General features: G+C 36.5%; 1 protein-coding gene across 41 annotated transcripts in view; it reads right to left on the reverse strand.

The window, feature by feature from the left end:
• CEP128 (centrosomal protein 128) overlaps positions 1–18,565 on the reverse strand; it is a 407,789-nt gene that overhangs the window by 379,176 nt on the left and 10,048 nt on the right. For 27 of the 41 annotated variants that reach the window (XR_014313195.1, XM_082736375.1, XM_082736358.1 and 24 more), the window contains 3 exons: positions 13,074–13,221; positions 7,961–8,121; positions 5,965–6,051 (listed from right to left, as the gene is read on the reverse strand). Coding sequence is in view for 40 of the 41 variants with exons in the window: in XM_082736375.1 (XP_082592501.1) it covers positions 5,965–6,051; positions 7,961–8,107 (234 nt within the window). In the remaining variant the exon portion in view is untranslated. The remainder of the gene's footprint in view (positions 1–5,964; positions 6,052–7,960; positions 8,122–13,073; positions 13,222–18,565) is intronic. The other 14 variants (XM_082736376.1, XM_082736360.1, XM_082736371.1 and 11 more) reach the window with 1 other exon arrangement.

Consider the following 18,565-nt stretch of genomic DNA (forward strand, 5'->3'; position numbering starts at 1 on the left):
TGCAGAAAAATGAAATTGGACCATTTCCTTACACCACACACAAAAATAGACTCAAAATGGATGAAGGACCTCAATGTGTGAAAGGAATCCATCAAAATCCTTGAGGAGAACATAGGCAGCAACCTCTTCGACCTCAGCCGCAGCAACATCTTCCTAGGAACAACGCCAAAGGCAAGGGAAGCAAGGGCAAAAATGAACTATTGGGATTTCATCAAGATCAAAAGCTTTTGCACAGCAAAGGAAACAGTTAACAAAATCAAAAGACAACTGACAGAATGGGAGAAGATATTTGCAAACGACATATCAGATAAAGGACTAGTGTCCAGAATCTATAAAGAACTTAGCAAACTCAACACCCAAAGAACAAATAATCCAATCAAGAAATGGGCAGAGGACATGAACAGACATTTCTGCAAAGAAGACATCCAGATGGCCAACAGACACATGAAAAAGTGCTCCATATCACTCGGCATCAGGGAAATACAAATCAAAACCACAATGAGAGATCACCTCACACCAGTCAGAATGGCTAAAATCAACAAGTCACGAAATGACAGATGCTGGCGAGGATGCGGAGAAAGGGGAACCCTCCTACACTGTTGGTGGGAATGCAAGCTGGTGCAGCCACTCTGGAAAACAGCATGGAGGTTCCTCAAAATGTTGAAAATAGAACTGCCCTATGACCCAGCAATTGCACTATTGGGTATTTACCCTAAAGATACAAACGTAGTGATCCAAAGGGGCACGTGTACCCGAATGTTTATAGCAGCAATGTCCACAATAGCCAAACTATGGAAAGAACCTAGATGTCCATCAACAGATGAATGGATCAAGAAGATGTGGTATATATACACAATGGAATACTATGCAGCCATCAAAAGAAATGAAATCTTGCCATTTGCGACAACATGGATGGAACTAGAGCATATCATGCTTAGCGAAATAAGTCAAGCAGAGAAAGACAACTATCATATGATCTCCCTGATATGAGGAAGTGGTGATGCAACATGGGGGCTTAAGTGGGTAGGAGAAGAATCAATGAAACAAGATGGGATTGGGAGGGAGACAAACCATAAGTGATTCTTAATCTCACAAGATTAAGGGGGGAGGGGGTTTGGGAGAAGGGGATGGGATTATGGACATTGGGGAGGGTATGTGCTTTGGTGAGTGCTGTGAAGTGTGTAAACCTGGTGATTCACAGACCTGTACCCCTGGGGATAAAAATATATGTTTATAAAAAATAAAAAATTTAAATAAAAAAAAATTAAATAAGAGTGGAAATTTACGGTTTGCACATTTTTCTGGTACCACCATCTGTTACTGAAATGTATTTTTGAAATGGTTGCAACTATTTTATTTTTTATTTACCAAAAGATTATTAGCTCCAGCTGCTTTGCCTAACCTCTCTCCATATGCTGATTTATGGAAATAAAAGCCAATAATAGTATTCCCAAAATGGAGAAATTCCCTTTCAAATGATACATTTTTATTTACATAACTATTTTGTTTTTAAAATGAAATCTATATATTCAAAGCTCATATATCACACACATTCTAATCATAATTTTGAGGTATTCTTAAAATATTTGTAAGTAATATTTTAAGTATCAGTAAATGAGCACTCATGAAACTGGAATGTGTTCTTAATGAACAGAAGACAGACAAAAAGCATTATTATCTGTGTTGTCTAACTTAGCATATACTTTGAAGTCAAAATAATTAGATAATAATAATACTTATCCCTGTGAGTATTGCAACACGCTATGTTGTTTATTGTCACAATGACACACAAATGAAACTGGGTTTAGGCCCACCTGTTTTGAGTGGCTAGAATATACCAAGTACTACATTAAGAACATAGCAAAGGCTTGAAGGTAGGGATTATTGAATGAATTAAAGAAACAACAAAGAAATGAATGTTTAGCAAGTGTCTAAACAGTGTGACCACATTAATAAATGTTAGTTATAATGAGGGATATAGGACTATGTTCATTTTTCAAATGACGAAACTCAAGTTTAGAAAAGTTTAATACCTTGTCCAAAGTCACTAAAGTGTTCTAGTAGAAAAAATCAGGATTAAATTTCAAATCTGACTCCAGAGTCCACATTTTCCACTAGCCTCAAAGCAAAGTTCTATAAAAATTACTCTCCTGTCCAGCAATTTCATGAAGGACTTGGTAATATAACTTTAAATATAAGACTCTAAGAACCTAACTCCTAAGATCAAAATAGATTTACAAAAAGAAAGTCGCTGCAGGATTTAACTGCTTGATTATAATTTCTTAATAGATTCTTACTACTTAACGTTAAACTGAACTCTTCTCACCCTCAGGACAATTAGTAAAATTCAGCCAGAAAAAAAGGGGTAGGTACCTTCCACTTTGAGATATTACAAGTGGTTTGTGCCTGGCCCTAAACCATTACCATCATCCTTCTGGGATATCACTAATCATATCTGAGAACTGAAACCCACTGAATATAAGAAAAAACCTGCACTTTAGTATTTAACATTCAAATTCTTTCAAAGTCCATATGCCAGATGGCAAGATCCTATCACTCCCAAAGGGAAATTTTAATCAGAGTACTTAATTAGAAGAAAAATTACCTATTAATGCAAGTCTCTAAGTCCTAACTTGATATTACTATATTCTCATCAATCGTTACCTTAAAAATGAACTTAACCAGTCTGCTGATTTGAATGAAGACAACTCTATTTTTCTCATATAACCAATATTAACGGGTGTAGTTGCAGCTGTAGTCCAAATTTCCACTGCAAAGGTATTAACTTTTTATGTTGAATATTTTTTTTAAGATTCTTCCTTGAGGGCATTCCATTTTTATAACATTAAACAAAAAACAGAACCTGTTCTCTCATGAATAGGAACACACAGTTCTAGAAATACTTTAAGCACTAAGCTTATCTATTGCACTATTTAATATGGGATTACAATAAGTTCCAAATCTTCATAATAAGCTTCCAAATAAAACCTTCCCCACAGGTCCTCTTTTGTCCAAATGTTCACAGACCTCCCAAGAAATTTGCAGCATGAGAAATAATGCAAAATGACACTTCCATAAAGTCGAAGTTCATTGCACCCAAACATCCTAAGACAGACTATCCAACTAAATATGGCTCATTGGCTGGAACTGCTGCAGAAAATGATAGTGAAAAATCAATGGCTGTTATTTAGAAGGAAGGGCAAAACTGATGCTGATGTAGGCAACTTGCAGAACCTTCCACATCACCTAAGTGGCAGCTAGAACTACCAACTTTGACAATCTGTCAATGCCAATCCTAGCTCAGTGCCATATTTCTTCCCCATTGTGTTTCTGGATTTGTTTCATCTAAAACGCATTCTGGACATTGTAGCAGCTATAATATTAATGACTTGTGTGACAGTTGGCTTCTGTTTTTCTATCAAGTAATATGATCTCTAAAATCCAGATTGTCAACGTAAAGTATATAAGCCTTCAAACTCCAAATCAAAAATCCCAATTTTCAGAAATATGAACTCACAGCATCACACAAATGTGAGCAACGATGACTCGGAGAAGTAAATGAATCCTGATGCTAAGCTTCAGGGGAACATCCCATCCATGGCTGTGTCACTAACTAGCCTTGGGACCCTGGGCAAGTTAGCAACCATTCTGTGCCCCAATTTTTTCAGCATGTAGGTGAGGATAATAATAGCATCTATCTAATAGGATTGTTGAGAGAACTAAATAGGCTAATATAGAAGTGCCTGGCATATACTAATAAGCATATGGAGACATTACCAAAGAGCCTATGAAAAGGGAGGTACTGCTTCTCTATGAGACCCCATGGACTGCATCACTGATGCTTTAACACTGCTCAACTCCTCATAGAGAGGCCTTCACATATAATAAGCAAAGAAGTGGGGTGCCTGGGTGGCTCAGTGGGTTAAGCCTCTGCCTTTGGCTCAGGTCATGATCCCAGGTTCCTGGGATCGAGCCCTACATCGGGCTCTCTGCTCAGCAGGGAGCCTGCTCCCCACCCCATCCTTTCTCTGCCTGCCTCTCTGCCTACTTGTGATTTTTGTCAAAAAAAAAAAAAGTTTAAAAAAAAAATTCTCTCTGGCCACACCCCACCCCAACTCAAATGCTTTCTTTCTCACTCTTTAAAAAAAAAAAAAAGCAAAGAAGGAAATTTAGGATTGTACAAGGTAAAATTACGTATAGTTCAAGAAGTCATCAAAAAAGTAACCCAACATGACTCTTAACCTTGAGGCCTTACAAATCAACAGGAGTAATTCTCCCAGTTCTCTTGTTGAGGGAGATCATTCCTGAAGGGAAATGCTACATCAAATATTTGTATTTCCCCTCACCCACTGCAAATTAGGTTTACAAAGTTAAATCCCCATAAAACAGATACTAAATGTGTATATGTATGCACACACACTTCACCCATTTCCTGAAGTTTAGCAACAGAATCATTTACAAAATCTTAGTTAATAAAAATCTTTGTCTTCCCTACAGCAAAAGAATTGGTCTCATTTTCTAGGAAATCTCTTCTATTGTAAAAAAAGAAATGTTAATTTCAACAAGGCAATGTGTATTTAGAATGGAGAAATTTTTTAACATTGGACAGTGGTTAAATACTGGATTAACCTGTTTTAGGATGTTTAGGAGAAAAAAAAACACCCCAGCAGATTCTATAGCAAGACTGGTATGAGTTCCAGCATAGCCACCAAAAGATTAAGGAAACAAAAAAAGAAATCACTCTCCAGGGTCCTTCCCTAAACATACACAGATTTAAAAAAATAAACAAAAAAATAACAAAAACCCTCATTTTTGTGTAGGATAAATTCCATAGCAGTTTAATGTTAAGAAAGCAATTTTCATTGAAGAGCCCATCAGAATCATTTATGAGAAATATTCTTTCCAATTTATATATAATCCCATAGATTATGGCAGACATCACCCCAGGTAATTTACAGGTGGCAGGGTAAAAATCATTGCTCTAATGAGTAAGTATAACATAAGGCAATGAATGACATACCCTTCTAGTATGCTGCAGGGAAAAATAATGGAGAATCAACTGTTTTAAAAGGACAAAAATTTGGGGAAACGAAGGAATAGACTGTAGACCAGACTAAGGAATGGACCTAAAGCGAAAGGAAAGACTCTTGCTTCCTGTGTCTTATTTTTAATGAATAGCTTTGTATTCTATGTACTTTAAACTCAGAAGGAAATAAAACACCTGTTGATTTTATTTAGTTTCCATATATAAAATCACATCCCAAGAGTGGTTTTGACTTTAGGCATACCACAGAGGCTGAATGCCACAGACTACATTTCGTTTTTAAATGTTTATCTATACAGAAGTTTACCTAATACATAATTTCCCAATTCCTCCATTCAAAGGAAATCTGCTGCCACAATTAAGCATCTAATATTGAGCATGAGAGAGTAAGTTTGTGCCTGATATTAGTTAATGCTGCTTAAGTTCTCACTAATAAATTAAAAAGCAAATAATTAATTCTCATTATTAATATGGTAGTTACATGTATACGTGCATAGAAAATGCTAGGAAAGATATACAAGAAACTGTCAAATTGCTACATCCTTGGAGTGGAACTCAAGGGCTAAGAGAGTTTTTAAAATTTATATAATCAATGAACATGTATTACTTTAAAATAAACCATCCATAAAATTCTTAACTCCCAGGAGGGTATCAGCGGCCCAAATTTAGTAAGTCTCAATATAACTAATGTCCTAAATTCTTCTTTCTCTGACTTTAAACTTTCAAATTCAACAGAATCTAATCTATATAAGCTAACTGGCAATCCATTTGACAAGCTAATTACTAAAAAATAGTAAAGCAATCTAAAAGCTAAAGGTGTTCACAATGGTTCCATTCTTAAACTCACCTCCCTACTTCTCAACAACTGCTTTCCAAAAAGATATGTAAGAAAAAAGGAAAACATATGTAAACATTCTCACGTGTTCTATAGCACCCGCCTGTCCATTACTATATTCTCGATACTGTCCAAGCATCTGGTCTACTTGTCTCAGGTTCCGACTGGTGTCCTTAAAAAAGAAAATGGATTTTATTAATTGTTCCAGTGTTTTTCTTGGCCTTTGTAGTACACCAAATAGCTAAGTTAACCATTTATAAAAGATAGAATTCATATCATACTTAAGTTAGATATTAATATACTTTACAAATCAAATAAGTATTTAAAAAAAAAACTGAGAAACCCAAATCCATCTACAATTGACTGAAGCACACAATTTAAATCCTTATCCAAGTTTCCATAATCAGTTGGCAACTGTAAGGCTCTTCATTATTAATTTGTGCACCTAATTCACACCTTTTTATTTTTTAAAGATTTTATTTATTTATTTGACAGATCACAAGTAAGCAGAGAGGCAGGCAGAGAGAGAGGAGGAAGCAGGCCCCCTGCTGAGCAGAGAGCCCAATGCGGGGCTCGATCCCAGGACCCTGGGACCATGACCTGAGCAGAAAGCAGAGGCTTTAACCCACTGAGCCACCCAGGTGCCCCTAATTCACACCTTTTTTAAAGAAAAGGAATCCTGAGAGAATAAACCTAACAGACTATGTACAGAGAAGCAAATCATTAGGATCAATGTTATTTCAATTATAACTTCACCTCAGAACTTGATTAGGAAAAAAGAAAAAAAAAGTATCCTTAAACTTTTAGCTATAAACAAATTTAGTTCTAATCACAACAAAAAGTGTTTCCACCCAAATGAGCCAGGTTTTAACGGAGAGATTAATGAAGGTATCTCTCTCAAAAATATATACTTACTAATGTGTCTCATTGGTGGGAGAGAACAAGGATTTGTACTCTAAAAATCCAATGGCATGCTAGTTTACATAAGCTTAAAAAGAAAGCCTTTGAGTTTTAAGTCAAATTATGGCCTCTCCAACAGAAATTAGCCTCCTCTTATCTAAGCATACTAACCCAAAGCAATTAAAAGTCAAAATCCTTGCTTATGCAGGCAAGCAAAAATAAGAGATTAACAGGTAGGGAAAAAAAACTCTTTTTCTTTTGCCCAGCTTGGTTGTGTTACCCTTCCCCCACCTCGTTTCCCAAGTCCTTTCTATGGAGAGGATATAAACTGCCACCATTCAAAATTCCAAACACAGTCAAAAGTTAGCCTCTGCATAAAAAAGGCATCTCAGTATTGTTCATTCATGAATAATCTGCCTGGCTAAAATATGAACAATTTATCTAAAAGCATATGTCCACAATAAGATAAACTGTGGTAGTTCATACTCGTTTTACTCCCACACATTTTATTTGGACATGTTGCCTTATCCCAAAACACTTCCACAACCTATCATATATTTCAAATATCTTTACTGACTGTGTTTGGCAGAATAATGGCCCCCAAATATGCCCAAATCCTAATCCTTAACTTGTGTATATGTAACCTTACATGGCAAAAGGGATTTTGCAAATTTGATACATATCTTAAATTAAGAACCTTGAGAAGGGGGTTGGGGGGGCGGGGATTGTCGTGGATTACTGGGTGAACCCAAGGTAATCACAAGTGTCCTTAAAAGTAGAAGAGGGAAACAGAAGAGTACTCAAGAGTGATGTGATGTGATAAAGACTCAACCTGTCCTTGCTAGCTTTGAAGAGGAAGGAAGAGAGCCTCAAGAAATGTGGGCAGTCTCTGAAATCTGGGAAAGGCAAAGGAACAGATACTCCCTTAGTGTCTCCAGAAAGGAATGTAGCCCTACTAAACCCTGATTTGGGTCCAATAAGACCAGTGTCAGGTTTGATGTACAGAACTATTAAAAAAAATAACCTTGTTATTTTAATTATTAATTAATTATAAATAATTACTTAATTATACAATTAGTTTTACAGTAATATGTTATAGCAGCAAAAAAACTAATAGGCTGACCAAAACTACTTCTCAAAACTATTTAAAACCTATTACAAGCAACCATAGTTTAACTAACCTGTAGAGTACTTGTTATAGTGTTGATCTTCTTGGTGACGCCTACCGTAGGACGACTTAGAGATTCCCTGTATGTTGACCTGGCAGTCCATCGACTCAATCGATCACGAGTGCGAAAGTGGTCTGAATCGCTGGAGGATTCTGCCATTGATGTACACAATCCTTAAAACAAAGCCAGGTCAAGGTCAATCAAATAGTAAAGAGCATGGAAATATGAGATTAAATTAATTATTTGCATTTTGATCTTTTTAAGTATTGCATCGGTCCTTTGGCATATCATAATTTCTAAATATGTAGCTTGAAAACACAAGTCACTTCCCCATGTAGTTCTCTCTCCTTCATTTTTTCTGCCTTAAGAGAGTAATTCCTCAGATATGACTTGAGTCATGGTTACAAATAACAATAATCCCTTGGTTTGGGGCAATGCTCTAAAATTTTAAAAGCACTTTCACAAATAGTATCTCACCTAATCTTACTAACAACACTGCTGATAGAAGGGACAGGTAGGGTTAAATTGGCATCACTACAATTGAAAAAAAAGTCATTCTCCAAGGTAGGACCTGCAGGTCTCAATATTGGTCTTAAGTCCATTCCACCAGGCTGTAAGAATGTGGGTGTCTTTAAACAAAAATACAACACTCGCAGAATGACCTAAAATAAGAGAACCCCATTCAGTGTATAGTGAACACTTTCATGCACTTTAACTAATTTTTTTTCCAGATTTTATTTATTTATTTGAGTGAGAGAGAACATGAGTGAGGAGAAGGTCAGAGGGAGAAGCAGACTCCCCATGGAGCTGGGAGCCTGATGTGGGACTCGATCCTGGGACTCCAGGATCATGACCTGAGCCAAAGGCAGTCATCCAACCAACTGAGCCACCCAGGCGCCCAAACTAATTTTTTTTTTTTTAAGATTTTAGTTTTCAGTAATCTCCACATCCAATGTGGGGCCTGAACTCACAACCCTGAGATCAAGAGTCCCATGCCCTACCACCTGAGCCAGCCAGGCCCTACCCATGCACCCTAATTTAAAAATACAGAATTAAACAAATGCTATAACAGAGGTACAAACTCCATAAAAACAACTATGTGAGAAGATGGCATCTTGATTCACCAAAACAGAAAGCCAAACATCCTGAGTATAGTTTCATCAGTAGAAAATTCTCTAAATACGCTTTCTTTCCATCCTTACCTCAATATTTGATTTAACGCAAAAGAAAATTATTTCATGAGAAAACATCAGAAGTTTCAGAAAATCTTTTATGGAATTTTAAGAAAAAAATATATTTGGAACAGGAAAAGCATCAGAGAACACTCATTGATCAAAAGTGGAAGTTTACGGAGTATTCCAATTTCATTTTTTGCTTAATGGAGGCTTAACAATCTTTAACACTGTTATAATCTTCCTAAAATCTATAAATCTATATGGCCATTTTTTTCGGGCTTATTACATATAGTGTGATGAAAACTTTCATTACTGATGTAGAATGCTCTGAACTTTTTGAATCTTTATTCTGAATGCATCTGGGTAGTACATTACCATACATCTAAAACAAACATAAAGGGAATTTATTAAGTATAAATAGATCCTAGAGCAATTCATGAAAGCATTTATGTTTTTAAATGTTAGATTAAATAAAACTAAATAAAAAGATAAACAGCAAGGACCTTTGTTGTAAGTTTAGGGGTTTTTGGTTTTGTTTTTTTTTTTTTTTGAGTGAAATACAGTCTGTCTTTGCAGTATCAGAAAAAGAATCAATGGAACATCCAACTTCTAACAGCAGAGAGAGGGCTAGAGATTATGCTGTCAGACTCCTGTCTGTCCCCTGTGCAGGTCTCTCAACCACCTGCTGCATTGATCGCCTCTGCTTTGTGCCTCCCATCTCCTGCCCACAAGTCCAAAGGTACACTGCCCAGAGTGTAGTTCCCTCCCACATCAGTAAACATGAACAGAATTATTTAGCTTTGCTTTTCCTAGATCACAACTGTTTACGTCCAAAAGAATGTATTTGAGGAGAAATATTAAATATAAAGTTCAGCTTTTATACGGAGGAAATCACTTCCTATGTGTATGTCTTATAAATTGATACCACATGACCTAAAATTGTTTATTCTAAGTTAAAATACTTTCCAGCATTCTCCATTAGTGAAAGCAGAAGAACCAGCATTTTCTGATAAAAACTCTCTGCAGTGTAGGGGTAGAAGGAACATACCTCAACATCATAAAAGTCACATACAAAAAAAAACACAGTCACTATCATTCTCAACAGGGAAAAACTGAAAGCTTTTCCCCTATACGTCAGGAACATGACAGTGATGTCCACTCTCACCAATTTTATTCAACATAGAACTGCAAGTCCTACCCGCAGCAATCAGACAACAACAACAAAGGCATACAAATTGGTAAAGAAGAAGTCAAACTCTCACTCTTCACAGATGACATGATACTACATGTAGAAAACCCAAAAGACTCCCCCCCAAAACTGCTAGAACTGATACAGGAATTCAGCAAAGTCACAGGATATAAAATCAATGCACAGAAGTCAGTTGCATTTCTATACCCTAATAATGAAGTAGAAGAAAGAGACATTAAAGAGTCTACAATTGTACTAAAACCATAAGATACCGAGGAATAAACCTGACCAAAGAAGTAAAAGGATCTATACTCTTAAAACTCTAAAGCGTCTGCCTTCAGCTGGGGTCATGATCCCAGGGTCCTGGGATCGAGTCCTGCATCAGGCTCCTTCCTAAGCAAGGAGCCTGCTTCTCTCTCTGTCTACTCCTCCCCCTGTTGTGCTCTTCTCTGACAAATAAAATCTTAAACAAAACAAAAAACTACAGAACACTTAAGAAAGAAACAACACAAAGAAATGTAAAAAACCTTCCATGCTCATGTACTGGAAGAACATATATGGTTAAAATGTCTATGCTACCCAAAGTAACCTACACACTGAATGCAATCCCTATCAAAATACCATCAGCATTTTTAATACAGCTGGAACAAACAATCCTAAAACTTGTATGGAACCAGAAAAAAAACCAAATAGCCAAAGTAAAAAAATACTGAAAAAGAAAACCAAAGCTGGAAGCATCACAATCAGAACTTCAAAATATATTACAAAGCTGGGAATACCAAGATAGTATGGTACTGGCTCAAAAATAGACACATAGATCAATAGACTAGAATAGAAAACCCAGAAATGGACCCTCAACTCTACGATCAACTAATCTTCAACAGAGCAGGAAAGAATTTCCAATGGAAAAAAAGACAGTCTCCAACAAATGGTGTTGGGAAAATTGGACAGCCACATGCAGAAGAATGAAACTGAACCAATTTATTACACCATACACAAAAATAAACTCAAAATGGATGAAGGACCTCAATGTAAGACAGAAATCCATCAGAATCCTAGAGGAGAACACAGGCAGACACCTTTGACCTCAACTGCAGGAACTTCTTACTAGGGAAACAAAGGCAAAAATGAACTACTGGGATTTCATCAAGAAAAAAAGCTTTTGCACAGCAAAGAAAACAGTCAACAAAACAAAAGATTACTGACAGAATGGGAGAAGATATTTGCACATGTCTTATCAAACTCAACACCCAAAGAACACTCAAGAAATAATCCACTCAAGAAATGGGCAGAAGACATGAACGGCATTTCTCCAAAGATAACATACAAATGGCCAACAGACACATGAAAAAATACTCAGCATCAGGGAAAGACAATCAAAACCACAATGAGATACCACCCCACACCAGTCAGAATGGCTAAACTTAACAAGTCAGGAAACAACAGATGTTGGCAAGAATGCAGAAGAGGAACCCTCTCCCTCTTACTACTGCTGGTAGGAATGCAAACTGGTGCAGCCACTCTGGAAAACAGTATGGAGGTTGCTCAAAAAGTTGAAAATAGAGCTACCCTATGACCCAAAAACTGCTCTACCAGGTATTTATCTAAAGGATATATAAACATGGTGATTCAAAGGGGCACCTGCACTGCAGTGTTTATAGCAGCAATGTCCACAACAGCTACACTATGGAAAGAGCCCAGATGTCTATGATCAGATGAATAGATAAAGAAGATGTGGTATGTGTGTGATTATCATTTGTATGTGTATACACACGCACACAAACACACACTGGAATATTACTCAGACATTAAAAAGACTGAAATCTTGCCATTTGCAACAACATGGATGGAACTAGAGGGTATTATGATAAGCGAAGTAAGTCACAGAAAGGCAAATGCTGTATGATTTCACTTATATGTGGAACTTACCAAAACAGATGAACATAGAGGAAGGGAAGGAAAAATAAAACAAGATGAAAATTGACAGGGAGGCAAACCGTAAGGGACACTGAAGGTTAGGAAACAAACTAAGGGTTGCTGGAGCGGAGGTGGGTCCTGGAAGGTATAATTGTGTGATGGACATTAAGGAGGGCACCTGATGTAATGAGCACTGGGTGTTATATGCAACTCGTGAATCACTAAATTCTACCACTGGAACTAATTTTTAAAAGAAGAAGAGGAAGAAGCCATAAGTGACTCTTAACAATAAAGAACTGAAATTGAAGGTTGATGGAAGGAGATGGATGGGGGATGGGCTAGAGAGATGATGGGTATCAAAGAGGACACCTGTTGTGCTGAGCAATGGGTGTTGTATATAACTGATCAATCACTGAACTCTACTCCAGAAACCAATATTGCACCGTATGTCACGTAACAAAATTTAAAATATATATAGTTATCATTTCTGCTTCTGACATGTATCCTTCTAATATTTTTAATAAAATATTTAGAACATTATAAATAAAGTCTTAGTACCTTTTCACCCCACCCTCCACCCAGTAGTATTCCTGCCTCACATCAGGGACAACCACTAGCATGATTTTGTGTTTAACTCTCCAATATATACTTTTACTGCGGGTGAATGTGCCTCACAGTCTTTCTTAAGGAACACACTTTATAATCAGTTGGTAGCTATTAACAAGTGAAAACATGAGGTATCTGAATTTAAATTGGAAACAGTAAAACGTAGCAGCATTAACTAAAAAACTGAACTAAATTATGTGTAATTGTCAGACAATACAAAAAGAAAGACCTCACTTACCCCTACTAGGGATTACATATTTTTAATAAGATAAAATCACACTTTCCAGCATGAATTTCACTGGTACACACACACAAAGTCTTCGGCTATTACTTTCAATTACTCTGAGCAACAAAAGATGTTCAAACTCCTGCATCTGATGGAACTCCTGTAAAGATATCAAGATGTAAGATGAAAATGACCTGAGAATTGTGATGGCTTTTTTTAATACAAAATATGAAACATTCAGCAACCATACAACCATATAATTAAGTACCTTAATTATACATAAGTGTCATAAATGTTGAAGAAACATTAAAAAATCCATTTAAAAAACAGAAATTAGATCATTTTCATTGTTGATAAAAATTGAGCACTTATTCCAACTGCTATTGACAACCCACAAGGTCAAATGTGACCCTCAAAGCTGGGAGAGCACCCACCCTAAGTGTCATAATACAGAAGGCAGCTGTGGTGGCAGAGATCCAACCTTATCAAAAGATGCCATGTCTCATCAGCCAGCACCACCACTCCCCAGACACAGAGCTGAAGGAGGGAGAGATAAACAAAAGAGAAAAGAGCAGCTACTAGAATTGGCAAGAGGCTAATGCCAGCCACATAATCAGAACCTGGAATAAATATATGGAGAGCCATTAAAGTAGTTCCGAAGAGCCCCTTAATATAACTGACTTAAAAAAAAAAAAAAAAAGCACAATGCAGTAAGTGCCAATAACATACACTTCATCCCATTAAGACTGTTTTATTTTAGATTACAATTTTTAAAAATGATTTAAAAAATATTGAATATCCTACTATCAGTGGCATTAATAAAAATTGACCAGGCTTCTGAAAATCTTCTCCCAAGTGAAATTGTACCCAGAGCACTAGATTTATTCCATGTTGATAAAAGTTTATTTAGAGTGGTCACATAAGTAAACACTATGCATGGCTACAAAAAAAAAAACTGTTCTACCTAATTAACCTAAAATGTAAATTAAACAATGAGATGCTTTTCTAACCTATTAAGTTGTTTCCTGTTAAATAATAATATCTATGGTTAGCCAGGTTGTCAGGGAAAGAGCACTCCTCTACTGTCCTACTGGGAATGTGTAAATTGACATAAACTTGTCTGATATAAGCAGGCAGTATGAATCAAGGGTAGTTTGTATGTATCACCTAACTAACTAAACTTCCAGAAATTTCATTTCCCCTAACAAAATCATCTGAATACATACAGAATTTATATGCGAGGATATTTACTGAGAAGTTATAATAGAGGTAAAATAAAAACTTAAAATTTCAAATTATAAAAGAATGGTTAAAATAGAGTAACTCTAATGCAATGAAACAGCATACAGATACTAAAAAGTCTGTTTCTGGAGACATTTTATAGCAACACAAAGACAAAAGTATGAGTTTTGTAATAAACATCATATACAGGCTATACATGAATATAAATTATCGGTAAAAAAATTTAAAGGAGCAGGAAACAACAAAAGGGTAAGAAAATAAACCAAAAGTATATTTACTATCTAGCATTTATAGTCAATTTCTATATTTTAAACATTCCTATCTTTCCTGATTTTTCACCTTTCCTGAATTTTCCACAATGACTGTATAATCAGAAAGAAAAATCTAATATATACTTAAAAGAAAAAAATATATAAACATAACCTGTAGAGATAAGAGATTAATAACAGGATGACAGCCTGGAAAATGTGTTTAAATAAAAGCTGTATTCAGAACTCCCTTTTTGTTGATAATTGTTTCCTTCTCCCAAGTAACTTTCTTGATCAACTACTGAGTCTCCTGACACCTACCTAAGTGGGGTCACGTCGTTAGTCCTAATCAACTGATGAGCTAAAGAAATGGGATCACAATGTCAGTGTCTGCTGTTCCATGATGAAAGAAACCATGTATCATGAGTTTATGAGCTAAAAAAATATATTGTTTAGGGCGCCTGGGTGGCTCAGTGGATTAAGCCACTGCCTTCGGCTCAGGTCATGATCTCAGGGTCCTGGGATTGAGTCCCACATCGGGCTCTCTGCTCAGCAGGAAGCCTGCTTCCTCCTCTCTGCCTGCCTCTCTGCCTACTTGTGATCTCTCTCTGTCAAATAAATAAATAAAATCTTTAAAAAAAATATTGTTTAATCATGTATGATTCTATCTTTGCAATTTTGCTGAAGGACAGTCATTAGATTCAAAAACTGACTTTCTTAAACATTCTAAATACTGGAACAAACTTAAAAGTTGAAGGACTCTGTGAAAGTATACTAATGGGCACTGACATAGCTTATGCAATCAAATTCTGCTTTGAATAACAAATTAAAAATGGGTTGAGAATGATATTTAATCACAATTACAATTTGAAGCCCAAAGAGAAATTACTGAGATGAGTAGAAAAACATCGCTGTATGCTCAAGAAAAACCCATCACTATGGTTAAAGATTTAAAAGAAGAAAGTTCAGTTGGATTAGAACTCTGTTCTCACCTTCATGAATTTGAGTATGACATATGTTGCCAGAAAAAAAGGAAAAAAGGAGTTGCTAAAATTGAAGACTGCCTGAAGAACTCTTTCAAGAACTGTTTATTTATTTAAGAACAATTTAAACGAGCGGAATCATCTAAATCCTGGTTAAAGGTGAGAAAGGCATTTCCTCCAACTGAAGAAAAAGCAGTAAATGTTCTCTGCAGCTTACTACCACCTACTGGTACAATCAAATTTCTCTTTGATGAGATGATGATAACATTCACGCTGTCTGCTTTTCAAATGTTGAGGTTTTTCAAAGACTCTGGAAAGAACTAAGATGGGTGACCTTGGGTGAAAGTCTCTGGAGTCTTAGAGAAAGCGGTTGGTCTGAAACCAGATGGTACAATTCTTAGAGTAGTTTATTTAGCTGTTCCCAACACATCAGTATTTAAAGGCATAAATATTGTTGCTTCTGTCTTAATGAACATTATAAAGAAGACAGACAGGCAGCAGAGCAAGTAATGAACCCTCATCAATTCACTGCCACTGAGGATCTATCAAAAACAAATGTCCATATGCAAACCTGAACAGACCAGAGAGTGCAACTACGTTCAACCCCTAGGAGGACTGGTGGGGAGTCTTTACAAACTCAAGTCCACTTCTTTTGTTATTTGACCTCAAGAACCCTCAGACTGTCTTCATTATAATGATGCACATTTGTATGTATGAGAGCTATAATTTATTGATTCTCAAGTCTCTTTTCCTCAGAGCCAGTTTAAAACAATTAGGATTTGCAAGCTGTTCCATAAAAGATAAGCACCCAGCATCAGGGGTGATATTTCACAAAGGCTGACTACTGCATGTTAAGTAGGTGATTGCTTCTGTGGCCTTCAAGTGCCTCAGCTGTCCCTGTCCAAGGCAACTGTCCCCCATGTTCAAGGTGATGATGGGGGAAGATGGGAAGTGGATTTTAAGCTTATTCGTTAACCAAGTTCAAATTTTAGAAAGCATTTCTCACTGTTTCAATAGCTGTAGGACTTGAGAGCTTTATTCTCTCCTTCAAGAGAAAAAATTAATAAGCCAGCCAAGGTTACCAAGTACAATTATCAATTGTACCTGTCTTCTTTACACCAGTGCTCCTCTGTAACTTCAAACTCTCAAAAGTTTTCGGTAAGTTAATTTAAGATCAAAATTAACAGTCTAGTCCATCAGCCAGTTCTCTATTAAGTCAATAGATAATGTAAGACACAAGAAACAGAATGAAAGAGATGCAATAGATTCAAGTATTCATCATTTACTCAATTGTCACCACATTAGAAATGGAAGATGAAAGTAAATTTAAAAAACCACAGTCCTTGATGGGATAAAAAGGCTTATGAAAGTACTATACGTGGTGAGCTAAGTAATATAACAAAATGCCAGGGGAGTTGGGTCAGGATCCTTTCACTCATCTAGAAGGATGAATAAAACTTTGACAGATGAGAAGGAAACTGGATCCAGTTAAAAACCATCTGTCTCAAAGGAACTATGGGGTGCCTGGGTGGCTCAGTGGGTTAAGCATCTGCCTCTGGCTCAGGTCATGATCCTAGGGTTCTGGGATGGAGCCCCTTAATGGACTCCCTGCTAAGTGGGGAGTCTGCTTCTACCTCTCCCTCTTTCCCTCCCCACAGTCATGCTCTCTTACTCACTCTGCTGTCAATTAAATAAACAAAAAATATTAAAAAAAAAAATTTTTAGGGGCACCTGGGTGGCTCAGTGGGTTAAAACCTCTGCCTTTGGCTCTGGTCATGATCCCAGGGTCCCGGGATCAAGCCTCGCATCAGGCTCTCTGCTCAGCGGGGAGCCTGCCTCCCCCATCTTACTCTGCCTGCCTCTCTGCCTGCTTGTGATCTCTCTCTGTCAAATAAATAAATAAAATCTTTAAATATATATATATATATATATATATATATATATATATATTTTTTTTTTTTTTTTAAAGGAACTAAAGAAGGTACAAATAAACAAAGCTCTCACATCCTTTCACCAGTGTGTAAATTTAACTGTCTCCAGATATTCATAAATGTCCCAGGGGCAGGAGTAAGGAGGGGCTGGGTTGTTTAAATCATCCCCAGTTAAGAACTTTTTAGAAAATTAACACTTACACTTACACATACACACACACACACACACGGTCTGATTCTTTATTGTATATTCCACTTATTCCCGTTGCTGTCATGCTTTTCCTCTCTCTCACACACACACACTTCTACACTCTTCTACTCCATGGGTGAAGCCAGGCAGGCTTAGCCCCACCGGCTACATTTTGCTCCCTTTACTCCAATATCTCTGAGTTCAAGGACAGAGTCACAGGAACCAGTGCCCAGCCAGCAGGGAGCAGGGGTGTTTTGGCAAACAGCAATGCAGCATACAAACTGACTGCTTATTTAGACATGGAGAAAAAAACTAGTAGCTGCTCAGATAATTATGTATGTGCCAGTTGATAAAAAATCAGTGCTGTTTTAAAAGAAAATAAAGTTACTTAATAACCCCCTCCTTGTCTCACAATCAGAATGCTACAGATATTTTAGATTTTTAAATAGAAAGTAAAACATGTCAATATAAAAAACAACAAATGAACACTGAAGAAAAAAAATTACAGAAAAAAGGATGCTAACAAACCCAAGATGGATTTATTACTTTCAACTAAACCCTAGATTTGCACTCCTACATTTATTTGCCAACCAAAAAAAAAAAAAAAAAAAATTACAATATTCCCAAAATAGCAGATAAGAATGAAGTTCTCTGGGGGTACAGATGACCTCTACTAATTGTCCAAACTGCTTCAGACTGGACAAGTTAACAGCATGAACAAAGATGGCACTAGCATACCCAAGTTTCTGCACCATTGTATTTACATTGGAGGATGAAAACTGGAAGACTAATACGAAATCTAGGCAACCAACATGCACTTAAAAATAACACTCACTATGTAACTTTGAAGCCTTAATTTTTTCTTTGAAGATTTAATTTGAAAACAAAGAGATTTCACATAAGAATTCCA

The sequence above is a fragment of the Mustela nivalis genome, assembly GCF_964662115.1.
Source record: "Mustela nivalis genome assembly, chromosome: 6".
Taxonomy (NCBI): domain Eukaryota; kingdom Metazoa; phylum Chordata; class Mammalia; order Carnivora; family Mustelidae; genus Mustela; species Mustela nivalis.